Source organism: Grammomys surdaster, unplaced genomic scaffold (assembly GCF_004785775.1).
Source record: "Grammomys surdaster isolate TR1022 unplaced genomic scaffold, NIH_TR_1.0 62, whole genome shotgun sequence".
NCBI lineage: Eukaryota > Metazoa > Chordata > Mammalia > Rodentia > Muridae > Grammomys > Grammomys surdaster.
In genome coordinates, this window is record NW_021604564.1 from 12,732,014 (window position 1) to 12,759,461 (window position 27,448).

General features: G+C 42.8%; 1 protein-coding gene across 4 annotated transcripts in view; it reads left to right on the forward strand.

The window, feature by feature from the left end:
* Pld1 (phospholipase D1) overlaps window positions 1-27,448 on the forward strand; it is a 196,118-nt gene that overhangs the window by 99,516 nt on the left and 69,154 nt on the right. For all 4 annotated transcript variants that reach the window (XM_028763312.1, XM_028763305.1, XM_028763299.1 and 1 more), the window contains 8 exons: window positions 7,355-7,413; window positions 8,491-8,583; window positions 12,445-12,597; window positions 14,478-14,627; window positions 15,628-15,711; window positions 18,802-18,883; window positions 24,154-24,264; window positions 26,639-26,839. In XM_028763312.1, the coding sequence (XP_028619145.1) occupies window positions 7,355-7,413; window positions 8,491-8,583; window positions 12,445-12,597; window positions 14,478-14,627; window positions 15,628-15,711; window positions 18,802-18,883; window positions 24,154-24,264; window positions 26,639-26,839 (933 nt within the window). The remainder of the gene's footprint in view (window positions 1-7,354; window positions 7,414-8,490; window positions 8,584-12,444; window positions 12,598-14,477; window positions 14,628-15,627; window positions 15,712-18,801; window positions 18,884-24,153; window positions 24,265-26,638; window positions 26,840-27,448) is intronic.

The following is a 27,448-nucleotide window of genomic DNA, read 5'->3' on the forward strand; positions in this document are numbered from 1 at the left end:
CACCATGAGGAGAGCAACAATACCAACCAACCACAGCTCCCAGGGTCCTAACCACCAGCCTGGGAGCACTTATGGAGGGATCCAGGGCTTCAGCTGAATATGTAAGAGTGGAGGGCCCTGCAGGGCACAGGTGGAAGATGAGATCGTTGACCTCATGAAGGCTGGACGCCCCAGGGGGTGGGAATTTTGAGGGTGGGGAAGTGGGAGTGGGGGGGTAGGTGGGGGTTACATCCACAGAGAAGAAGGAGGAGGGGTAAGGGGATGGGGGGTTCCCGGGTGGGTGGGGGATGGGGTAAGGGGATAACATATGAAATGTAAATAAAATATCCAATAAAAAAAAAGAATGTGAAAAAAAAAAGATTAAAATCTAGACGTTGAACACAATGTCCAGTTTCCAAGAAAAGGCCGAGAAGTGACGGGAGCCCATGGCAGGTGGCCCTCACTGTTGGTCAGTCCCTCCCTACTGAGATGCTTTCTCTCCAGGGTAGAGATTAGCTTGAAATCTTAGATAAAACACCATAACTCTCTCCCTGCCCCCAGATCAATAATTCTTCTTTTTCTATACAGCCCTTTTTGTCTTTGCGTGTGCAGATAACTACAGTGCCATCCAGGATCGTGAAGATTTCTTTCTCTTACATCCTTTTTGCAGCTCTGACAGAGTATTCTAGAATTTAAAGGGACTCCTAGGCTCCCCCAGGAGATTACCTCCTTCCCTTAATAATTTGTAAAATGGGAAAATGTGTCGAAGCAGAAATGCAGCTCTCACCTCAGAGGGAACAAGAGGTTTATCAGATACATTGGTGGAGACCACAGGTAGGCAGGTGGCCACAAAGCAGGGACAAGTCTAATATAGATTTAGGTAATGTTTGATGAGTTTCTCAACCTTTGGACTTGTGGGTGGCAAAGACTACACCTTCAAGTATTCATAGTCACGCGGAAGATATCTTCCGGGCAGACACAGAGATGACAATGACTGGATTTCAAAGGACAGGAAACTGTCCAAGATAAGTTGGCTCTGGTCTGCAACATTGTATCTCTCCATAATTAGTTAGTCTGCCTTGTAGATTCCTTACTGCAAGGGCAGCTTTCCCCTTCCATCCTCCTTTTTGAGAACTATTGCACTGGGTTTCATTTTCCTTGACACAACTTGGGCATTTTAGGTGCTGACTGGAAAATGCTTTTCTCCCAGGGAAGTAAAGGAAGCCATAAGTAATAGTTAGTGTGTTTTTTTCCCCTTAAGATTAAAATCTGGACGTTGAACACAATACCCAGTTTCCAAGAAAAGGCCGTGAAGTGGCCGGAGCCCTTTGCAGGTGGCCCTCACTGTTGGTCATTCCCTCCCTACTGAGATGCTTTCTCTCCAGGGTAGAGATTAGCTTGAAATCTTAGATAAAACACCATAACTCTCTCCCCGCCCCCAGATCAATAATTCTGAGTTCACTTCTCCCTCCCTTTGTAGGGCAAGTAAAAATTAACTAGAGGAGAGGAATAGGTAAGGAAGACAGAGGCACAGTTTCCATGGCAACAGAGAGACTTGACAGGCTGCATTTTCAAATTAAGTGGTGGGTGTGTATTGTTTTTCATGACTGAACCTTCAATTCTGGAGGGACCATAAGCCTTTGTCCAGCCTCTTTCTTCTCTCGGTAGACTGGATGTCTTAGTCTCCTGTAGCTGTGTAGGCTGGTTTACTCCGGAGGCAGCTATTCTTGGAGTACCTGGGCCTGCCTCTCTGTGTCTCTACCTGCATGTGGTCCTGCTGGAAACTCCTGTCCTCTTTGTGTCTTATAGCTTCCTGGTTGGCCATTCTTTCAGTTTTGTCCTTTGAAGATTGTTCTCCTTTATAATACCAGGATGGCCGAAAGAGACAGTGTGCATGTGATTTGCAAATCATCTCCACGTGTGTCAGGCTGTTACCCTGAGGGTTTGTTGCTTGCTTGTTGGCATGGAAACCTGTGTACTCTAGCTTTTTAAGTATCTGGTATCTGGCATTTTCTTCCAGAGACTACTTTCTAACCAGTGCCAAGAATATTTTTAAATTGCATTGATTTGCAACTGCCTCTTTTAAGATAAAACAAAGAAAGTATTGATTGGTGCTTTAGGGAGTAAGATTACTCTAGGGAATACTGTTCGGATACATTGCTTTTAAGTCTTAGTTGTGAGAAGCACCTGTCTCAGTAGAGGGTCGAATTCTTAGCATTGAAGAAACACTAAGAAGATTGAACAACATAATCTATTAAAATAGTTTATGCTTTACTAATTAGTTTTGCCTCCCATTTAACCTTGCCAAGTTTGCTTTCAATATGATAAATCTATATTAGAATGCTTATGGCGGGAGATGTATCTCTTCCTTCTCTAATGGTGCTGGCTCTTCCTCAAAGTCTCGTTACTCAACACTTTTGCAAGCTATTAAGAAAATTCTTATTTTTTTTCTTTTTGGTATACAGGTTTTATTTACTTAATTTTTAAGTGTGTATGTATAAGTTTGGGCACAGGTGTTCTACCACACATCCATGGAAGTCAGTATCCGTTCTTTCCCTCTCCCATGGGGCCTGGAGGTTGAACTCAGGTCTTTAGACCAGTGCAGCAAGCACCTTTACCGGTGAACCACACTGCTAGCCCTGGTGTAGGCTTTCCGAAGTAGGGGCTCGCTGGGTGTAGACTTGGCTCCTCTGGAATTTACTCTATTCACCAAGTTGACCTTAAACTTGTAATCCTCCTACTTCAATTCCTGGAAGAAGATTCTAAGTTTTAAATTAACATGCAAATGAGATGGCTCAGTGGGTAAAGAGTGCTTGCTACCAAGCCTCCAGGATTCACACACAGTAGAAGGAGAGGAACCATTCCCCAAAGCTGAAATCTAACCTACACTTAGGAGCCATGGCAATCGAGGACACACACACACACACACACATCCCAAATAAACAAAAGTAACTCTTAAAAAGAAAATATCCATGTCTTGGTGGCCATGTGGTTCCCTTGATTTTTTGATTGTTTGTTTGAGACAGTGTCTGATGTAGTCCAGGCTACCCTCATGCTTGCTATGTAATATTAGATGAACTTGGCTGAGACCAAAGTCTGGAATTTCAGGCATGCAATACTGTTGTTTATCTATTTTTGTTGTTTCTGGGCTTGGACAAGGCTTTCTGGGAAGATCAGGCTGACCTGTAGCTTCCTGAGTGTTGGAGTTACAGATGTTAGTACCCCATGCTGAGGTTGCTTTCCTGGATCATTGCTTCCAAGTCTTATTCTTCTGTTCCCTAGTTAAACAAATTAGCTGTACCTCAGTAATAGTTTCTCTAATGTTAAACAAAATAGCTGTACCTTAGTAATAGTTTCTTCAGAGGCAAATCTGCACAGAGAGAATCTGTCTGCTCCTTGGAGATAAACTGAGAAGTTATGGTTTAGGATTCTCTGGGTCTCACACTGACAATCTGTTATTTCTAAGTAAAAATGGTTTCCAGTTGAATTTTTTTTTTTCACAAATCAGAGAGAAAATGTGTAGAGCGGAGTCGTCATGTTTTGTATGAGAATTGCAAACCAGAGAGTGGACTTTTAGAATCCTTATATTTAAAAGTGCTGTGTATAGATATATTCAGTGGGGGAATTTTAAAAAGTTATTTAAATTCTTTTAAATTTGAAAAGTCTATTTTCTTCAAGAAAGGCAAGAAAGACTTGAACCTCAAAAATCTGGACAGATCTAGGACAGTTCTTGTTTATCTTTCAAGACTAATATTAGCTATTTTTAAAACACATATAAACATTTTAAGGAAAACTGCAGTTTCCCTATGTTAACCCCAGTTAGAAGCCTGGTGCATCTTCCTCTGAAATTCCTGCACCTCCCTCCCCGCCCCCTCCCCCAAAGTTTTATGACTATTCTGTGACTGACCGCTTCTCCCATAGGACTGTGTTGCTTTTCTAAGCGCCCATCTCCTCCCCATCCTGGAAAGGATCTTTACTGTCACAGGTTTTCTTTTACTGGTTCACTATGTCCCAAGGAATGACCTTGAACTTGGGATTCTTCCGCCTCCATCTCCTCTGAGCAGGGATTTTGGATGTTTACCACCACCATCAGTTTATGAGATGCTGCGGATAAAACCCAGGACTCTGTGCCTGCTAAGCTAGCACTCCACCGACAGAGCACCCTTCCCATCTTATCTTCGTTTGCCTATCTGGCTGCTGCTGACACAGTCCAAGGATCACTGGCACACCTGGACGTACACTGCTTTCAAATGGAACCTGTAAATTGGGCACATTCCATGTTTAACTCTAGCTGTTGCAAGGGCTTTTTGAGACAAACCTCTGGCCCATGTTGAGCCCTGCATGCTGTAAATTCATCTTCTATTCCCTCCCTCTGGGTTTGCAGTTTGCCCTCACCTCACTCGTTTATGCAGGGAACACATCTGAGTAAGATAGATGTTGAGCTGGGTATGGTGGTGCAAATGTGATTCCATGATTCCAACACTCAGGAGGCTGAGGCAGGAGGACATGGGGTTTGAGGTTAATCTGGACTACCTAAGGTAAAACTTGTCTCAAAGACAAAGCAAAGCAACAAATACAGAGAGAGAGGGAGAGGGAGAGGGAAAGGGAGAGGGAAAGGGCAGAGGGAGGGGAGAGGGAGAGAACACAGATGAATGTTGCCTTTGGTCTGACTTGGTATCGACTGCCCACGGGCTATATGGTCTTGGTTGCTTAACTTCCCTAAACCAAGGATTGACAGATCAGAACCTTAGTACCAGATTGAGTCCCCTGACTGCTTTATATGTTTTCTGTGCTAAGGTAACTTTTGTAGCGAATATTTCTGTCTTTTTTTTTTTTGGAGGGGGAGGGCAGGGACTCATGTAGCCCATGATGACCTCAAACTTGCAATATAGCTGAGGATGACTTTGAATGTCTGATCCCCCAGATTTTACCTCTCAAGTGTCTGAGACCTGGTTTTATATTTGTAGCTTGTGTTCATAAATTCTTACTTGCTACAGCCACACACACTTGTGTATCCCTGAGTCTCTGTTAACACTACAGGGGAAAGTGTGAATTTGTAACAAGGATTCAATGGCCCATAGAGACTGAAAGATTTCTCTAGTTGTGTTTTGTTTTGTTATGAAGACGATCCCTTTTTGTGTTGGGAAAATCATAATATCAAGTGACATTTACGATAATCACAGGGAACCACTTAATGACGTGTGAGCATTTAAAAAAAAAGTCTTAGTAAATGGTATCTGTGAGAGAAATTGTCTTCCTTCCCAACTCATTGAAAGTGATTCTACCAGTGAGGCTGGGAGCTCAGACCTATGATCCCAGATACTTCAGAAACTGAGGAAGGAAAGGTTGAGACCTGGGCTAAATCCAAGTCCAACTGGACAAGTATGGTTTGGGGTTCTACCTCTCCTTTCGAGGTGTCTGGAGAGGATTGGGCAAAGTCCAGAGGAATGGGTAGGCTCTATGGGCCATTTCTCCTTCCAGGCCTGGAGTCCAGGTAGAATCGAGTCTGTAGAACTCTGGTCTGTCCAGGAGTGCTGGAATAGTGTCAAAGCTCTTAGACAAGGAGTAAAGAGACTCAGGTGGCTGGCATAGGGTCAGAAGTCTCTGTCCTGGTCCTGAACCAGCTATAGCAGAGGTGGCAATGTTGGGGGCCTGAGCTTTTATGTGACCCTCTGCAAGTGATGGGAGCCTGGCCAGGCAGGTGTGTCCAAAGGTCCAATGGTGGATGCTTTGTTGCAGAGAGTCTTCCCCCAAGTGTCATAGCTCAGTGAAAACAGTCCTTGGTAAATAGCTTGTATTCTTTATTTCATGTGGACAGGACTATATGAACCTTGGGATTTGGGGTGATTCTATTGGCTGAGACTAAGATGCTGGAGATGCTCTATTTGCATGGGGAAGAATTCCATGTCCTGGGCTACATTGGTGGTCACCAGGTTATGTGCTCTGACACAGGCATAGAAACAGGGAAGGAGTTAGTCCTACTCCTGCAGGTCTCAGGATGGGATTTAAATCTCAAGTTTTGAGATTTCCAAGGTTTGAACATGCTGTACCTTGCCAGTTACAAGCCAGTTTCTCTCATAGCATGGTCCACATGGCCCACAGACAACTAAGTGAAACCCTGTCTCAAAGGAAAGAGACTTGAGAATGTAGCTCAGTGGTAGAGACCCTGCCTGCTATGTGTGAAGATCAAGATTCAGGCCCTGGTGCTGGGGGAAATTCTGCTGCACCTGATGCTCCCAAGTCTCTTCCATCTTCTAGGCCATGTGATTTTCATCCCCCCTTTGTTGTAGGAAATTGCTCACACTGTGAACCCCCAAATTGTGTTACTTACTGGGAAAACTTGTTTCTAGTTGTGGTGTGGCTCAGCCCTTTAATCCAAGAACTTTCTTGCTTATTGTAAACAGGATTAGAGAAAGTCAACTGTAGGTCAAGAGGCAGAGCAAGCAAGAGTTGACAGGAAGCGAACATAGGATTATTAAGAAAAAACCATAGAGAGTAAGAGGGAGTCAGGAAGACAGATAGAGAGATGCCCAGGAAGTAGAAGGGAGGACCATTCAGTTTGAAGGAGGTTATGGAGAAGGCATGAGAGAAGGGGATTGCTTCCAGGACATTGGCTGAGGAGGAAGGCCAGGTGGGTGCTCCTCTGCCTCTCTCAGCTAGCAGGCTTTCACCCCAGCACCTGACTCTAAACTTGAATGACTGAGATTTTGTTGAAAAGTGACACCCCGTCCTCCTTTCCTCTGCAGCTATACTCTTCTCCATCCCTCCTTCTCACTTGTGCATGCTCAAGACAGCTTATCTTCTAGACACCCTCGTTGTCCTCCAGGCATGTTTATTTTGTACACAGTGTGCCAAGAAACCCTTTCCTCTGATAGCAGCATATGAAAAGGGTTGTGAGTAAAATCCCCCTCCTCAGCCTCCAGAATGTTCCCTCCATCCCAGGACACACGACACTTTCTTGATTGTGTTTTAATTATATACTTCCTTTTCACTTTTTTTTTTTTTATCAGAAACAAAGTCTCACATAGCCCAGGCTGACCTTGAACTCACGTCGCTGTGTAATAAGCTTAACCTTGAACTACTGATCATCCTCTTCCCATCTCCCAAGTGCTGTATGTCAGGTACACACTACCATGCTGGGCCCATACGTGTTTACTTAGCACTTCCTCTGTGCAATGCTACTGTTACAAACACACTTAGTTTGTGGAGTGAACAAACACATTTATACCTGGTGGCATTTAATGCATGGCTTTTGTAACCCATGGATGTCTTCTTCTTTTTCTTCTTCCTCTCCTCCCTCCATGATCCTTTCCTTTCCTTTCGATCTATTTTGTTTTCTAAAGTGTTTTTTTTTTGTTTTGTTTTGGTTTTTTAGACAGAGTTCCTTGATGTAAGCCAGCTGTCTTTCATTCATGATTTGGGACCAAAGGGCCTGTAAGTTCCAGGGTTGGGTCTTTACAAACAAGTGTAAAGAAGCTGGTGGGTTTGAATGCCTGATGCAGCAGCGGACGACATGACAGGGGAGCCAGCCTTCCTGGGGTTCTCCCACCAGACTTCAAATAACTACAGTGAGGTACTCATGTGAAGCAGAGGGCCCCCTGTGGGAAACAGTGACTGCAGCCAGCCTATTTTTCTGGTGTGCTAGCAGTAACCCACTGTAAGCCATCAGTGTGGTAATGTTCAATACATATAGTCAGTATCTGCCCAGGAGTGAGGGGTCACATACACAAGATGCCTTCTCTCAGTCCCTTCTGCAAGCTGTTTACAGTTCTTCTTGATAGTTACTTAAAAATAATACCATGTTGCTCCAGCCCCAGAGCTTACACTTTTAATTTTAGCTAAGAGCAATACCAGTTACCTCAAAATTAATTTTTCTTTTCTTAAATTATTGTTATTGTACATATTTTGAAATCAAGATATTAGGGTGGTTTTTTATTTTTATTTTTAATTTTTTTTTGAGATAGGGTCTCATGTAGCCCAGGTTTGCCTGAAATTCTTTTATATAGCTGAGGACAATATGATTCTCCTGTCTCTACCACCCAAATTCTGAGATGCTAGACATATGCTACCATGCCAAGCTAAAAATGTCGCCATTTGCATAGCTGTTAGTTCTGGTCAGCTTTCTTCATATGGCTTGGTTGATAGTGATATGCTTGAAGCCATGTGAAAATGTGCTGGACTCTGGGCGGGTTTGGGGCTCACTCCTCATCTCAGCTGCACCCTCAGCCACTGCAGGGAGGGTTTAGTGTTAAGGTCAGGAGCCAGGGTACAAAGATTCTATGTTGTATTGACAAACTCCCTGGTCCCAAATACAGAAAGGGCTACACTGATGGAGGGCCTGTAATTGTCTCTGCTGTTGTGCCCAGACCAACAAAGAGCAAGTGGAAAGTGACGACTGGGAGGGGTGAGAGGAAGTTAGACAAGAGTCCATGGATAGTGTGTATGGTCCCAGGCTGTGAGGCTGAGCGAGTCAACTGTGAACATGATGGCCTAACACGATGTCTCCTTCAGGGAAGGGATGATCATGAAAAGATCTGGGGGACACAGGATACCAGGTGTGAATTGCTGTGGCCATGGACGAGCCTGCTACCGGTGGTCAAAGAGGTAGGGCTTGGACTTGGGGGCTGGCTTTGTGTGCTTGGTTGAATAAACTGAGCATTTGGGTATTTGAGTCCTAGCTTTGCCTGATCGTTTTGAGATGTAGCCCAGTCTGGACTCACTCATTATGTGGTCTAGATGAACCTTGAATTCCTGGTACTCCTTCCTTGGCTTGCCAAATGGGACATTACAGATGTTTACCACAATGCACAGCTCTCAGACTATAGGATAACATTTTAAAGTAACAGTTTTTTCTAACTCAGCTAGCTCCCAAACAATTGAGACAAGACCTTTTGATTTATTCAATAAGCTTTAACATAATAACTCAGCAGCTATTCCTAATACTCTAGGCTATCTAGCTACTTCCTCAGCTATACGCCCCAAGTTTCTTGCAGTTTGAATTGCCTTGGCTTGTTCTGTTCCATGTGTATCTCTGTGAGGAACTTCTTGGTGACTCCTCCTCATGCCCAACCTCAAGGCAACATCCTTCCTTTTTCTCCACCTAGTAGCCCTTCTTTACTGGACCCTCACTTGTCTTGTAGCCAGTTCCTTTTCTCTTCCTCTTCTCTCTCAGGTACCTGGCTGGGACTGGAAGTCCAGCCTTTCTATCTCCTCTGCCCAGTCATTGGCTGTTCAGCCTTTTACTAACCAATCAGAGATAACTGAGGAACATTCTTTACACCACATTGAGACAGGAGATTCTTCAATATTCATTACAGTCCATGTGTCCAGACTATAACTAGATCTTGGGGCACAGAAATCAGCATCTGAATACACAGAGAGCAAGACCAACCCCCAACATCAAACTTGATCTTGCAGAATCTGCTTAGAATATAAGCGTTGTTACACGAAAGCCAGAGACTCACACCTGAGTCATCTTCTTACCCTAAACTGTACAGAACCTTGGGAAGAGGCTGGCTTAAGGATATCAGGGTATGATGGAGCTAGTTCCAGAGACGTTCTCAGGAAACAGTAGCTGGGGAAGACAGCTAGAGAGAACTGGGATAGGAGTCCAAGAGGGTCATGGATGACACAAACTCACTATGCAAGAGGAAGAGGATGAAGTTGTAGGCTTGGCTACTGCCAAGGCCTTTCCTCTCCATCTGTGGCATCTTCTGGAGGTAGTAGCTCCAGACTCTTGTGGCCCTGATGACCACTCCTGTCTTTTTGCCTAGGTCATTTGCTAGGAGCCAGCCATCATGTTCCACACCTAAGGTTTACAATCTAGTGAATATTTTTTTTTCCTTCCCAGAGACTCTGGGCTGCCAGAGCAGACTGGGGCACTCATTGGAGCCAATGGGGGCTCCTGACCCTAGCCAGCACAACCTCGTTATATGACTCAGACATGCCAGTGACTATTGATTATAAGAATCAGTCAACAACTAAGCCATGTGACAGTGGGCACACTGTCACCTATCACAGTAAATCACTCTAGGTGATTCCAACACCATATACCTCACACAAATATGTACACATAGCAGGAGTATTCAACATTTAAAATAAGCCCACAAGTGAATCCTTACTGAAGCTGCTAGCCTCTGTAGGAATATGTCCTTGATTGAAATTGGGAAGCGGAAGTGCTGACCATCTGAGTTGTAGTGAGAGTCTTGCTAGAAGCCCCAGGCGCGGTAATGACAAGTCTGGGGTGCATCGTTGGTCATGGCCCTAGGGGCACTCAAAGGTCCCGAGGACCAGTTCTGAGCTCTGACAATCCTCAAAGGACCAACAATGGACAGCAGGGGAAGATTTTGTTACTGATACAAACTTTGGAAGAAATTATGTTTCAGTTAAAAAAGACTATGATTCTTCTCTGAAGGAAATTTTGTCATTTTAAATTTGACAAATATTTGGGTGCAGACTACAGCCTCACCTCCATGTTTGCACGCCCCGAGTCACAGCTGAGGACAGTGTCAGTGTGGAAGGTTTCCATACAGGTTGACAACCAGTATTTAGTAGTGATAGGAGTTGCTTCTAAAGGTGACATTCGTTCATAATGTTTATTTTTCAATTTTTGCCTTTAATTCTAACACATATAAAAGCAGAGACAGGTGGATCTCTGTGAATTTGAGGCAAGCCTGATCTATATGAGACCCTGTCATTTTTTTAATTAATTTTTTTATAAACCACATATTTATTCTGGATGGACAAATTGAAGTGGAGCAGAAAGGGGAAGATGAACCTCCAATCAAGTCTCATGATGGCCTTGTTTCAAGGACAGCTCAAAAAAGAAAGAAAAAAGTTTTAAGTAGGAATTAACCCCCTACCCCCATTTTTCAAACAGTCTTTCTCTGTAACCCAGGTTGGATTGGAACTCACAGCAATCTTCCTGGGTTGACCTTCCAAGTGTTGGGATTATAGGCACCAGCCACCACACCCTGCCAAGATCTCTTTCTTTCTTTCTCTCTTTCTTTGTTTCTTTCTTTGTTTCTTTGTTTCTTCCTTTGTTTCTTTCCTTCCTTCCTTCCTTCCTTCCTTCCTTCCTTCCTTCCTTCCTTCCTTCCTTCCTTCCTTCCTTCTTTCCTTCCTTCCTTCCTCCTCCTTCTTCTTCCTCTCTCTCTTTCTTCTTCTTCTTCTTCTTCTTCTTCTTCTTCTTCTTCTTCTTCTCCTTCTTCTTCCCTTCTTCTTCTCCTTCTTCTTCTTCTTCTCCTTCTCCTTCTTCTCCTTCTTCTCCTTCTCCTTCTTCTCCTTCTCCTCCTTCTCCTCCTTCTCCTCCTTCTCCTCCCTCTCCTCCCTCTCCTCCTCCTCCTCCACCTCCTCCACCACCACCGCCACCTTCATCTTCTTCTTCTTATTCTTCTTCTTTTTTCCCACCAGAAAACCCAGGAGGGTCAGTTCCATGTTGGTGTGCCATCTCTCCAGGGGCACTGACCTTTGTGGTTAGGTGTTGGCTTGCAGTGACCTTGGTGATATCCGTTTAAGTAACTGGATCACATACTTCCTCTACTGTAGGCTACCTGTTCCATCTCCTCCACCAACCAGGAAAGAGACAACCTATATGAATACCCAAATGCCAACAAGACTAAGAAGTCAGTGCAGATTTGTCCACATTACAGCTGTGCTCATAAAGCCCACTGGAGTATACCTCAGCTGGTAGATTTAGTAAAGAATTGTTCTAGATGATTTTACGTCGATCTCCTTATTTTCAAGGGGAATGGGTGCTCTTCAGCCTTCAAACCCTCACTGTTACCTTAGCTCATGTCTGGCTTTCTCTGCACACATGCTCCCCCAACACTTGCAGTATGCCTACTCGTTGGTCTCTGTGCTCTCTCTACTGGAGCAGGATGACCTTAAACCCACTCCACATGTTGGGATCCTTCCTGGCTCACATACCAGCTCTTTGCTTCTAGGACCAAGGACCCGCCCCCCGCCCCCCCCTTCCTGCATCTATCAATCCTCTTCCCTTAAAGTGCCCACCCACTTATCCAGGAAGGACCCTGTCTTCTACCATCAGAGGCTCCTTTGGGAACAGACATTTGTCTGCTTTATTTTTGTGCTACTTTTACAGTACCTCCCAGTTTGCTATTCTACTCCTTCATCATGAATCTCCCAAGTACTTAGCGGAGTGAAGCACTTTTGAGAGCTACTTCCATACTGTTAGGCATCACACTCAGACAGCAGACAGGCTTGTTCTGTAGTAATTACTCTCCCCACTAGGAGTCAGACCTAGTACCTTGGGCGTGCTAGGCAAGCACTGTGCCAATGAGCTACCCCCCGAGCTCTTGTTTCATGGTGATCTTGAGGCACAAATCCCCTTGGTGAGACATGACATTAGAGCCATAGTCTTAGGATATATTCTCAAGGCTTAAGTAATAAGTGATTCTCTTGGTTTGGTTATTTGGCTTTGAAACCTCCTATGTCTCCTTCCAGGTGGTTGATAGTGAAAGACTCTTTTCTGCTGTATATGAAACCAGACAGCGGGGCTATTGCCTTTGTCCTCCTTGTAGATAAAGAATTCAAAATCAAGGTGGGAAGGAAAGAGACAGAAACGAAATATGGCCTCCGGATCGATAATCTTTCAAGGTAGAAATTTTTAACGTTTAAAACATATTTTTTCCCAAGTCTCTTTAAGGTTAGAAATTTCTCTCCACTATGAAAGATGGAAGTAGGTTGAAGTATTAGTAACTGTTGTGTGGAGCGCATCCTCAATCAGAAGTATCAGAACTTACCTTTGCCGTTGTATGTGTGTTTGTAACTAAAGAGTCGTTTTATTTTTGATGGTGATAGTGTAGGTATGGGGTGCGTGTGTGCATGTGGATGAATCCAGATGCCTGCAGAGGTTAGAAGGGGACATTGGATCTCCTGGAGCTGGAGAACAAAGTTTTCTATCCCATCTACTAATTTACCAAATGAATCCATTTGGAATTTGTATATTTTCTTAGTGAATACATATGTGTTGATGTAGGTTTCTTTCTGGCAGGTTGTAGTCATACTTTAAAGAAAATGTGTGTGTATGTGTTATATGTGTGTGCGTGTGTATGTGTGTGAATGGGGTGCATGAGTGCCATATCACACATGTAGAAGTCACAGGAGAACTTCGTGAAGTCCATTCTCTCTTTATGTTGTTTCAGGGATGGAATTCCGGTTGTCAGGCTTGCCCTTCAACCGTTTAGTCTACTGAGCCATCCGACTTATCCTCATTACATTTCTGTGCTTGGAATAGTTTCCTCTCCCCAACCACTAGGCCTCTACTTATCTCTCCTATACAACCATCTTTCCAGAACAGGTTTGACCAAAGAGCAGGCAGAGGCCAGGGGCAACTTCTGAGCCCTCTTGCTTCTGCATGACTCCATTGCTACACCTGTTGGGGAAGCTTCTGTCCCACCCAAAGCCATCTCACCTTCCTGTCCCCATGCCCCACCAGCGTCAGCTCTTCCATTGGACAGTAGCTTTTTAAGGCCAGCATGCATCTGTGAAGCATTGAGAGGAGCTGTCTAGACATCCCTGAGTTTTATAAATAGTTCATTGTAGAGCCTGTGCATATGGCCCTTTCTATGCTTTCCATGAGAACTGCTGTGCCCTCCCCATCCCAGTAATTAAACAGAATCAAAGCTCTGCCTTCTAACTCAGTCCTATAGTATCAGCATGGCGTACAGCTGCTAGTTCCAGACCTTGCTGTCCTCTGAACTTCAGTTCTAGGTAATTTAATCTCTTGGTCCTAGTCATTCATTTTGACAACTGGCAATAATTTTTTTCTGGATTCTACCAGAATTCTCAATATTTTTAATCCTGTAAGAAATTAAGGTGACTTGTTTATGTGATAGAAATACCCACTTAATCAGCTACGGTGGGTGATTAATTTTTAAGCTAAACTATGTCATTAGGACACATTTTCCTAAGTTTGCTTAGCTTTGGCGTATGTCATCTACCATATCCTCAGATGAGTCCCCTTCTGGTGGCAAGAAAGCTGCTGTATCCTCAGACTTACTCTCATGGGGTGGGACTGGCTTTTGTACCCTTGCCCCAGTCCTCCAGGACTAGAGGAATAGGGTATGCTGCTTTGCTTAACTTTGCTGGATTCAAAGAAAGAAAGGAAGGCCTTCCCCAAAGCATCAAAAGCTGGGTAGTCAGTGCAAAGAGAACTGTGCTGGAGGAATCAGCAACTCTGACAGAACGTGACATTACTTTATATCTTTTCCACAACCCTCGGCGTTTCTCAGTTCAAGGTCTGCACTAAACACCCTCATGTGTGTCTACACTGAAGAGCGAGTGAGGAGTCGGATGAGTTCACCCAGTGAATGATTTGAGGAATTCTACTAAGATGTCTTAAAGCTCACTTTTAAAATGGGAATTGACTAGAGATTTCAATTTCTGTTTGCTGTGACGTGTTTAATCTTTAAATCTCTTTTAAGAACTAGAACTCAGCGTAAACTCTCAACACCCACTTTTGTTTCTCTTTAAAGGACACTGATTTTAAAATGTAACAGCTACAGACACGCCCGATGGTGGGGAGGTGCCATAGAGGAGTTCATCCAGAAGCACGGCACTGACTTCCTCAAAGACCATCGCTTTGGTTCCTACGCTGCCATCCACGAGGACACGTTAGCTAAATGGTGAGATGCTTTTGCTTGCAGGTGTTCATTTCACATTGTAATGGTTTAAATTTACCTGGAGTCAGCTTCAACACTAAACCAGAAATGACTCAGTGATCTCCCGAGGCTGTTTTAGGGTTGTGTGATCACAGGTTAGGTTTTTTTTTTTTTTTTAAATTTTGGTTTTTGAAGATTTATAATGGGAAGCTTAGCTGCCTTTAGATTTGGAACTTTGATTTGTTTTGTGATATAAGATCTTTTGAAACACAGACTGGCGGTGAACTTGCAATGTAGACAAAGATGATCTTGAACTCAAGATCTTCCTGCCTCATCTTCTAAGCTGGGATTGAAAGCCTGACCCACTGTGCCTGGATTTTTAAAAATCAACTTAAGGACTAGACATATAGCTCAGTTACAGTGCTCATCTAGCATGCATGAATCCCTGGTTGGATCCCCAGCACCCCATAAAATCAGGGATGGGGTCACAGCTTTGTAATCCCAGCAACTGGGAAGTGGAGGCAGGGGGATGTTTAGTTTAAGGTCATATTTTAATTCAGAGGCCTGTCTAAGCTCCTGAGACCCAGTTCTAAAAAGAAATGCAGAATGTAACTTCATACGTTTCTTAAAGGTACAAATGGAAGTTTGATTAAATTATTTGTTTTCTACTCATGCATTTGAGCTGGTCTGTTGTTAGACTCAGAGAAAAACTCTGTAAGGTTCTGTAAGATGAATTGATGTGCCCCTATCTAAGCCCCTATCCATCTAAGACTGCCTGGTCTGTCCCCTAATTGCCTTTCCTAGGGGATAGAGAGAGGCGAGATTGTGTTTTCAATCTTGTTTCCAGTTACTTAAAATGGTAGTAATGTAGACCAGGCAGTAACCTAAGGTGTTTTTGTTGTTGTTGCTGCTGCTGTTTTGTTTGTCTTCGTTTTTTTGTTTTTTGTTTTTATTTTTTACTTGTTTTATAAAAAAGAAATCAAAACAAAGGAACCAACAAAGGAACAAAATCTTTATCTTTCAGGTATGTGAACGCCAAAGGTTACTTTGAAGATATCGCAAATGCAATGGAAGGGGCATCAGAAGAGATTTTTATCACAGACTGGTGGTTAGTATTATTTGCTGTGAGAATGTTGTCTGGAGGCTTCTACACTTAGAAATGTGTTATTGGAAAATCCCACACCATGAAACCAACAGTAGTCGTGATGGCTTGGCCCAGTCGCAACCCACTGCATAGTAGACCCCAGTGAAAGACTTTCTAAAACAGCCCTTCCACTGCACCATGTTCTCATCGTGTGTCGTATCTAACATAAAGGAGGAAGGGTTGGTCTTGGCTCACAGCTGGAGAGTACAGTCTGTCCTGCTGTGGCAGGTAGACCTGGTGGCAGGTGTATGAAGGGATGTCGCTTTACATTCATGGTCTGGAAGCAGAGGGAGATGAAGACCTGTGTCCAGCTCGCATTCTCCTTTTCATTCAGTCTAGGATGCCAACTCACAGATGATTGATGCGCTCTCATCAATTATGTTAAGACAGGGCTTCCCACTTGAGTTTACCCAATCTGAAAACCCCTTCATAGACCTGCCCAGAGCTTTGTTTCCAATGTCACTCCCGTCTGTTTGTATGTCACATTGTGGCAGGTGCCCCTGGACGCCAGAAGAGGGCATCAGATATCCTGGAACTAGGGTTAACAGCTGGTTGTCAGACACCATGTGGGTGCTGGGAATAGAGCCTAGGTGCTGTGGTAGAGCGGACCAGTCTTAACCACTGAGACATCTCTCCAGTTGCAACTTTCTTGAAGTATTTAACCTGAATGGCTTAGAAGCAGAAGTGCAAATATTTGTGTTGATAAATATGTTACCGTGTAGATGTGGCCATGGAGATTGGAAAATGCATCCTATCGAGGTATCTTTCCATCTCTTAGTATGTCCTTCAAGCGGTCCAGGGAACAGCTCGTGCTCTTTCTCTCCATCACTGAAATACTTGCTGTTACAGTTAAAAGGACTGGCCCAGGGAATCTCTCTTGGCTTTCTATTAGGTTTTAGCTGTCTAACCTGTTGTGAAAACCACTGTGGGAGTCATGACGCTTATTAAAGTCACTGGGACTCTCATATCTAAAGTTCCTTGGTTCTTGGGGAATTTGACCTGTGGAGTTGATGCAGGCTTTGTATTTGTAGCCTGATTTCAGTTCCAGTTACCAATCATCTGAGAAAGTAAAACCTATCACAGATGCCAACATTGGGTATGGAAATGAAAATGGCCTGGAATATGTTATACTTGTAGGGACTGGAGTGGATTTTTTAATCCACTCTATCTTCTTTTGAGAGATAAGGTTTTAAGGTTTGTAACCTTGTTAGACTGAAATTTACTATGTGGCTCAGGATAGCCTTTAACTCACAGCAGTCCTCCTGCCTCAGCACCCTAAATGCTAGGATTATCAACTTGAGCCACCATACCTGGCTCAGAAATTTTGCTTTGATCTATAACTTTCTTCCTTCCAAATAGTACTCATATATGAAGCTTGAAAATATCATCCTGAATTTTTCTTTTAATCCTAGACTGGGGAGTGGGAGGTCAATAGGAATGTGAACCCATCTTCTGCTTCACTTCAATCATAAGGACACTCGTAGTTATATCTAGGGCCTCCTTCCCTATTTGGTGCTAGTGATAGTTGGGGACAGATGTTCTTTGTTGTGGAAGGATGTTCTGTGATACTTGTGGCCTCCACCAACTAGCTGCCAATGGCAGATCCCCATCATGACAACCACAAAGTCTTTAGTCATTGCCAAATGCTGAATACTTTCTGAGCACTCATGATACTAAGTCTAAAGCTCGGCGTCCTGCTATGTTCATAAAAATATCCCTACAACTTTAGCAATGATCCGAATGAGTGAAGAGACCCCGGCTGTGAATTCATCAGTATAGTGGTCCCATCCTGTCCGGAAGACAGCATCTCACACCAATCTTTCTGGCTCTTCTTGCCCACTGAAGCTGGTTTTGTCTTTAATGGATAAAATGAAGCATGCGAATGATTTCTCCTAGCCTTTATCTCTTACAAATCTTGCTGGTTTTCCTTAAGCAGAGGACCTCTTGGAGGCCCATGTTCCCATTCGGAACTCCTTGAAATTAATCCTCTGCTGTCTCCTGCTCTACCAGACCTGCAGTTTCCGGGGAGAAGGGAATGATGTTTTTTGTTGTTGTTTCTCATTTCGGAGGAGTTACATCCGATGTAGGCTGAACTTGATTTGCCTTTAGACCCTAGCAATGGGGTTGTGGGGCGTGTGACTCTGTTGGTACTCTTAGCTGCCTTGTGGCTGGACTGACTATGGCAGAAGAGCCCAAGAGATAACTTTCACTTTTACAGAAGTTAATAATATCAGTGTCCCTCTCAGAAAGCTCCAGGTTCCCATGGAACCTTGAAATTCCTTTGCAACTGGAAGTCAGTGTGTATACAAATGTGTCAGAATGCCTATGTACATACCCAGAACTGAGCAATCCTCAGATTGGGGAAGTATTCTAGAGATTTCAAGGTTCTGGTTATCTCCTTAGAATTTAGCTACGTGTATGTCCCTATAAGCACCTGCCCCTTACAGCATCCATCCTACGGTTGCAAGCATGAGCAGGTCATTTTTCTGATGTGGTCTGTATGTGTGCATGTGTGTACGAGTGTGTGTTCTATCAAGGGGAAACTTTCTCATTAACCCTATTTACCCTGTCAAATAGAATATCTCACGGTCCAGGATTAAGTCAGCTCTAGTTGCACAAATGTAGAAAATGTAAATTTAATAGTGCAAGGTAGGCTATGACAGCAAAGAAGGAAATGATACACATGGGGTAGGTGGTTGCTTCTCTCTCTCTCTCTCTCTCTCTCTCTCTCTCTCTCTCTCTCTCTCTCTCTCTGTGTGTGTGTGTGTGTGTGTGTATGTACATACGACATTTTATTTTGGTACAGGCCTTAAGCTCTCTGGATAGTCCAGGGTGGAATTCAGCTTAGGGCCCTCCTGCCTCTAGCTCCCAAATGCTGAGATTATGGGTGTGGTTCCTGAATTATTTTAATTGGACAAACTTTCCTCTATGAAATTGCTTGGAGCCTTGCAGTCTAGTGACCCCCACAGTAGACTCTGTGGCTAACACTGGCCTCTGTGACAGAGAACTTTTTCTTTTGTTTCAACCCTTTTCCTTTTGATTTTGTGACTTCAGGTTAAGTCCAGAAATCTTCCTGAAGCGCCCAGTGGTGGAAGGCAACCGCTGGAGGCTGGACTGCATCCTCAAACGGAAAGCAGTGAGTATTTCTAGACAGGCTCACACAGTTGTTTTACCATCTATCATATATGCATGGAGTGGGGTTTAGTTGGTGGACCACTTAGCCTGCATAAGGCACTGACTGGGTTTTATCCCAAGGACCAATATAAAACCAACTGTGGTGACACACACCTTTAGTGATAACACTTAGGATGTAGAGGAAGGATTAGCCTAGGCTAGCCTAGGAAGTAAGGCAATGTCAGGACCAGCCTGAGCAGTGGTTATCAACATTCTGAATACTGCAACTTTTTAATACAGTTCCTCGTGTTGTGGTGACCCCTAACCACAAAGTTATATTAGTTGCTACTTCATAAGTAATTTTGCTACTCTTATGGATTGTAATGTAAATATATATATGTATATACATATATTTTTTTCTGATGGTCTTAGGTGATCCCTATGTAAAGGTTATTCAATCCCCTGAAAGGGTTGTGACACACCCACACCCACGCACACACATGCACACACACACATGTACACACATATATGCTCACACTTGTTGGGGGGACTTCTTGTTTCCCAGTTCATTTGGAAGAGAAAAGTATGGGATGAAAGTGGGGGTGGGGTGGGAAGATGGCTCAGCAGGTAAGAGCTTTTGCTGATCGGTGTGGACCTGAGTTTGAATGTCCAGTACCCATATAAAAAGTCAGGTATGGTCATGTGTGCCTGTAACCTTAACATTGTGTGTGATGGAGACAAGGGCATTGCTGGCTTTCATTGGCTGCCAGCCTGGCTTTGGCTTCCATGAGAGATCCCGTCTCAGAGGAATAACGTAAAGAGTGACAGAAAGGGGACATGCGTATCTTTCCCTGGTCTCTACACACATGTGCATTGACACACACACACCAAACACCCCCCACCACACACACATCACACTCTCCCTTACACACACACACACACACACACACACACACACACATACATGCACACACATACACACACACACATACACACATACACACACACACACATACATGCACACACATACACACACATACACACACATACACACATACACACACACATACACACACATACACACACATACACACACACACATATACACACATACACACACATACACACACACATGCACACACATACACATACACACACATACACACACACACACATACACACACATACACACACACACACATACACACAAACACACACTATCAAGGAAGTTATTAAGCAGCATGAGGCTTGGTTTCAGTCGAGGACAGTGAGTCTAGCCTGTAGATTCTGAGCAAACGCTGAGTATGTTCTTTTTGTTTACAAAGTTAACAGTCGAAGCAATGTAGCTACATTTATAATACTAATGAATTCTGCTTATGTGGCTAAATTAGAATAAGCCTGGGCTTATTATTAATCCTCTCATTAGGGAGTGCTAACCCTTTTACTCTGGCTTGAATCTGTCTTAGTTTTCCCTCCCCTCCTTCTGAAGCACGTGCAAGATGTTTGGATTCTGAGTTCTGTGGGGCAGTGTTTCTCCTTCTGGAGGTCTGCACACCCTTCTCCCTCCTCTCTCCTCTGTCTCACTAACTCTCTACTTCCCCCTCCCCCATTCTTCCTTCCTCCCTTCATTGTCCTTTCTCCACACCTCCCAGAAAAGTTTCCAGAGGCATCAGTACACAGACCTCATCAATGATATGAAAGGGAAGATGAAATTTTCTTCCCTCAACCCAGCATGGCTTTGATGGGTAGCATCATCCATTCCATTCACAAAACAGGAAACTCTGAGCCTGAGACGTTCTACTCACAGAGTCCTCAAATAGCTCGCTCAGTATATCTATGATGAGCTATGTAAGATGCAGTCACCACAGAGCCTACAGTGGATGTCTTTCCAGCCCATCCCAGTTAGTTCTTATGGAAGACTTGCATCCTAGGCTCACACCTATGACCCAGTCATTTTCACAAAATTAATTTTGCCAATCCCGGAACATAGAAGGTCTTTCCACTTTTTCAGTTTTTTTTCTGATATTCCACAGTCTTACATATCCCAGGCTGACACTGAACTCGTTACATGACTGACCTTGAACTTCCAATCCCCCTGCTTCATGCACCACCACAAGTGGCTTATGTATCAGGGCTGAACCCAGGGCTTCGAGCTCTCCACCAACTAAGCCACACCTTCAGCATGTTGTCTGTAATTAATTGCTTTAGTGTTTTAAATGTTCATTGTAGAAGACTTTGATTTATTTGGTTAGGTTTATTCTGAGCTAATTTTTTCTTTTAAGGTTTTATGAATGGGTTTGTTTTACTGAATTATGGTCTCAGCACATTTATTGTTTGCCTACAGGAAGGCTACTTCAAACTACTTTTTAAAATTACAGACATCATCTGTCTTTTGTAGACTGGGCTTTTGGTTTACTGAAACAGTCTCTATGGTTTTATAAACCTGTACAATTACAACAAAGCAAATGACTTTACCACAAAGGAATGATTTTCCTTCGCCATTTAGAGAGTTTGTGACTATGTTGTAATATAGCTTGTAAAAGGAAAGAAATCATTGCTTTATTATCATGGAAATCTGCCACAAATTAACTGTTTATTATAGATATAAACATAAGTATGCAAGATAAGCCCCACTAAAAATCTTATTTGTATAATTACTTCCTTGTTAGTCATGGGTATTTAAGATAAAAGCAGGCAGAATTTCTACTTTATTTCCTTTAGAGTCACTTTAGTAAGGTGAGAAAAGTCATGATATGAAAGAAAATGCCAGGTATAATAACTGGAAGGTATTAGAACAATCCATTAGAGTTAACAGCTTCATTATCTAAATATCCATCAGTTACTTGGGTAAATGAGAAACCACCTACCACAGGATTTAGGCCGAGTACTTAATTTGCAAATACTGACCTTTGTGAATGCCTTTTAAGCTCAAGAAGCAGAATTTGGAGGCCTAGAGAGACGGCTCAGTGGTTAAGAATGTTTGCTGCAAAATCATGAGGACTTGATTTCAGATCCATATCCACAGGAAACTAGCTGGGCAGCTAGTGTTGTGGGAGCAGGAAGAGGAAGCTGGTCAGGCTTTCCTGGCTAGCCAACCTAACCAAACAGTGAGCTCCAGTTTTGGGGAGAGACCTGCCTCAGAGGAATAAGGAAGGAAGGAATATTGGAGGGTACAATGAGCCTTTCTCTTTTGTCCATGCATAGGGTTCCTTGTGCGTGGGAATGTATGAGTCCTGCGCATATACCACACGCCCCCATGCACAACACAGAATTAGAGAAACACTCTCTAAAAACCAAAGCAGAATTTCATCCGTTTGAAATAAATGAGCCATGAGGAATGGCATCAGGTATAACCATATATAATTTAGGTTGAAATTTTGGGTTGTAAACTGAGTTGTATTTCCCCCTAGTGTCATCTTCTTAGCATTGACCATAGTTCAGTGCTAAAGTTTAAAATGTTTAAAAGAAACAGAACACTGAATGATAAACAGGAAAAGAAAACAATTTAACTTTCCTTGTGACTCCTCAATTGGTGTTTTATTAGAGAGCACTGCCTGGCCAGACAATCAGAAATCAAACTGTTTCCATCTTTCCTATGATTTTACGTGTTTATTTCTTTATTCAAATTATGTGTGTATGTGTGATAACCTTTTTAAAAAGATATTTCTAATTTTTAATTATATGTTTGTTGTGTGAACATGTATACATGTACTTAGTGCTTGTAAAGGCCAGAGATATATGTCAGATCCCCTGGAACTATGATTGTAAGCTGCCTGCCTGGTCTGGGTCCTCAGAGTGAAACTCTCATCCTCCAATATAACATGCCCTTAACTTCAGAGCCATCTCTCTAATACATCATAGACATAAAATACATAAAATTGACATGTATTAGTGTGTGTGCGCACGGGTGTGTGTGTAAGAGAGAGCATGTTTCAGTACACGTATAGAGATTTTCTCCTACTTCATAGGTTCTAGGGATCAAACTGAGGTCATCAGGCCTGACAGTAGGCACCTTAATCTGCTCAGTCAGCTTATACTTTTGTATTTGATTATAATAGAAACTGAATAGTTACAGTGAGCAATCAAAAAGTTCCTAAGGCCAGGTGTTAACTACAGAAATAGAATTTCATATGTCTGTATACATGCATGTGCAAACAAGTGTATCATATGGCTTAGTTTTGACTTTGGAGGTTTTTGTTGTTGTAGTTGTTGTCTTTTCAGAATAAGGGTGGTGTATCTTCTAATACACCTAATGAGCACCTGATTGCAAATCTAATGGCTTTCCAAAACCATAGACTCACTTCAGCTGTAACTAACCAGTGAAATGATGTAGTCTTATAAGAAATTTGCATACTGTATCATTTTGACCTAATAACAGTGGGAAACCATATTTATTCCTGTTATCTACTACTTAAAGGCATGGACTCTTATGGCATTTGAAGTTGTAGTGTTGTGGAAACTCATGGCTCTTGTTGGTCAGATGGCAGGAGTCAGTAGGAGGGCACCAGGTACATTTCTGCTTTAGTTTGACAGTGAAATGGGCCCCAACAGCTCTGTCTGTGTTCTTTTGGCCCACCGGCTATGGGCCGATCTGTGTTAATTTGTGTGTCTGTGTTACACGTAGCTACTGACAGGTACAATGAAATCCTTTTGCTAGTGACATAGACATTCAGAATCTAAGTGTGAGGTAAGACCTAGCACATTCATTTTTGAAGATTTAGAAATGCTTTCTCCATGTAAATCAATACTTTTTCAGGAAAAAATTTTTATATAAACTCCCCCCTGAGACATTTAGGGCACATTTGGTATTGGCTATTGCTTCAAAGACTCAGGTGCAGTTTTCCTGGGTCATAAGTGCTTGGCAGTGTTCAGAAAAGTACTATAGCTACTGGACACTTTCAAGTGTTGGTCTCTGCATTCTGGATTTATTATTAGTGTAATACCAACACTCTTGTGATTGAGCACATATGAAGGGGAAGGGAGTGGTTTTCTTTTGAGATAACATCATATATAGCCTGGGCTGACCTTGAACTCTCTGTAGCTGAACTTAGCCTTGAACTCCAGTTTCTCTTGACTCCACCTCCCAAGTGCTGAAATGACCAGTATTTGCCACCACATCTCAGTTTTATGAGTTTATTTGTATCTTGACATCCTGCGTGTCATTCTGTATACTGTCTGTTTGCTAACTGTTTTCATACTAGTTTACAGAATAAAGGAAATCTAACACAGGGAAAGAAAGTAGGGAAGGACGTCATACTTGTCTCGGGGCTCATTCCTGTTTTCTCATGACAGCAACAAGGTGTGCGGATTTTCATAATGCTTTACAAAGAAGTGGAGCTAGCCCTTGGGATCAACAGTGAGTACAGCAAGCGGACGTTGATGCGGCTGCACCCCAACATAAAGGTATCCCAGAACCAACGATTACTGTCCACAGGGGCTCTTTCTGTATAGATTCCTTTAATGCTCATTTTGAATGAAAAGCATCAAATCTTCAGAAATGCAGACAGTATTACACTTTCTTGTGTTGCTTTCCAAAATTAGCATGAAAAAGCAAGAGTATTTCACACATACATACCTTGTTTCTATTGAACCCCTTCCTTATCTCCTTTGCCCAGCCTCCTGCTCCCCTATACCCCTCCCCATAGTAGCCTTTATTTTGCATTTGTGGCCCATGTATTTTCATGCCCCCTTTCTCCCTGTTCCCCATTCCCTTAAGACTCCTTTTTCTCTCTCATAACCCTTTATTCAGTTTCTCGACCCTACTCATACCCCACAGATATACATATAAATAAATGATTAAATCTAGAATGCACACATGAGAGAAAACATTTGGTATTTGCCTTTCTAGGTCTCAGTTACTTTACTTAATATGATAATTTCCCTTTTCATCTATTTTCCTGCAAATGTTGTTATTTTATTTGAGATTACTAAATAAAATTCTATTCCGTATACATGTCACTTATGTATTCATCTGTAGATGGGTATCCAGGTCAGTTCCACTTGCTTGTCCTTTTAAATATACAGCTCTACATGCAGATGTGCGAGGATCGGTGTGATAGAGTGAAGTTCTTTGTCTAGCCAAGAGTATAGCTGAGTCCTATGGCAGTTTTAATTTCAGTTTTCTTTTCTTTCTTTTCTCTTTTTCTTGTAAATACTATCTCATTATGTCAGTCTGGTTGGCTTGGAACTTGCCCTGTAGACTAGGCTGGCCTCCACCTCAGAGAGCCTCCTGCCTGCCTGCCTCCCAATTCTGGAATGAAAGGCATGCATCACCTGTCCAGGTTTAGTTTTTTAGAGACCTGCACACTGATTTCCACAGTGGCTGTACCACTTTATTCCACCAGCATGAAACAAAGCTTTTTCTTTCTCCACGTGCCCTTCAGCATTCACTGTTTATTTTCCTGGGCTCTTCTGCCCAGCCAAGTTGGAATCTTAAAATGTCTTTAATTTGCATTTCTTTGATGACTAAGGATGTTGAATGCTTTTAAAACTATCTTTCTTTTGAGACTTGTCTGTTCAGCTAAAATATTTCCTCACATTCCCTCTGTTAATGGGGGTGAGCAGATCTTACGTTTCTCAACTTTGACCCTGATAACGGAGGATGAAAGTAGAGCCAAGAATTTGCTTCCTGCACTGTTAGAATCAGGAGCTCTGTCTTCTGTCCACGTCACCATTAAGATAAGCCCAGAAACACTTGGATGGAAGTTCACCATGGAGGTCTCTGATTGCTGAGAGTGGTGAAGAGCCTTGTTCTAGGATGTGAAATGCTGTAGGTTTTGAGGTCACCAGTGTCTAGGGTGAGATGTGGGTAAAGTAACTGAAATGACAAACAGTTGGAGAACATCCTTGACATCTCACTAGACCTAACACCTACTGATAAATGTCATCCAGCTACCAAGACACAAAACTAATGCTGCAGCAGGCTTTAACTTGTAAGTTGTATACCCCACTTGGTTAAAAATCAACCCAGAGGATAAGTCACATTGTAGCATCTCAATGCTCGTTCATCAGATATAAGAGTACAGGAAAGGACATCACTGAGGATGTGAAAAGGCAAATCACAAAAGAGGAGGAGATATTCACAAATCCTAGGCCTGAAAAGGACTGTATTTCCAGCCTATACAGAGTCCTTGAACAACTTGACCATTACAAGACATTTTTCAATGAGCAAGGCTTTGAAGGGACACTTCAGAAGACTCCAATAGCCAAGCCACACAAGATGACATCAAACATTATTGCTAATCAGGAAAATGCAAATCACAACTGCAGTGAGGTGCTCCTTCACGTCTACTAGGTGGGCTATAATCAAGAGGCAGTGGTAGCTTATATTTCAGGGAGTACAGAACCTTGTCTATGTTCCGGAGAATACAGAGTCCTCATGCATATTGATGGGGTAAATAACAGTACAGCTACTTTGAAAAACAACCTACGGATTTCAGGGAGTTAAGGATATAGCTGCCATATAATAATATAATCTAGTAATTCCACCTCTAGGTCTACACCCAAGAGAACTGAAAACATAGAACCGTGTACAAACTTATTTAAAAAAGAAGGGATCAGCTTGTAATACACTATACTAAAGAAGCCATTTTGTGTATCAGCCCACACCTGTGACCCTAGCACTTGGGGGGCAGAAAGAGGATTGTCATAGCATGTATAGAATACATTTTTGTACCTGAATTTTAAGAATATTTTTCAAGGAGAAAGCAGCCCTATTTTATTGTGATGTGAAGGCCATTTATAAAGTCTACTCTCTGTGGCTTTCCCCTATCTCCAGGTGATGAGACACCCAGACCATGTGTCCTCCAGTGTGTATCTGTGGGCTCATCATGAGAAGCTTGTTATTATCGACCAATCAGTGGCTTTCGTGGGTGGGATTGACCTGGCCTATGGAAGGTGGGATGACAATGAGCACAGACTCACAGACGTGGGCAGTGTTAAACGGGTCACCTCAGGACTATCTCTGGGGTCTCTCACGGTAAGTACCTGCCACCTGTGTGGGACAGCACAAAACCGGCAGGCTTGTCTAAACCCATATATGTAACATAACTGTTACATACATACATACACGACAGGCTTGTCATATAAGTAGTGTGACTGACCCAGTAATGCAGAGCCGGCTTTGCCTGAGAGGCATGGTGGACACACCTGCTTTCCTGTACTAGCCTAAACCACCTGCCTAACCCGGAACCCAGTATCTTTTGGCTTCTCTTCTGTAAGAAGAAAAAGCAAGTTTGGTATGGAGTATGTTATCTGAATCAGCTCTCTGGTTTTTCATTCAAACCAGGGACTTAATTTTTTATTTGAGAAAAAAGTTGTTCATTAACAAAAATATGTGACAATCAATACTTAGGTTAAGTAAGAGTAAAAAGCCCATTAAAAGTCGCTGCTGCCGTGACCTTTGCTCACTTATAAGAGTGTGTGCTCAGCTATGATGTGTGGTTTTTAGCATTTTCCTAGTTATGGACACAAACATCAGTAGATCCTTCTGGGGTGACTTAGAGGGAATTGGAGCAGGGAGCTAACTAATAACTTCTCAAAATACCTGCTAATCAAGAGCTGCCAAAATATCTCCATTTGCATATGC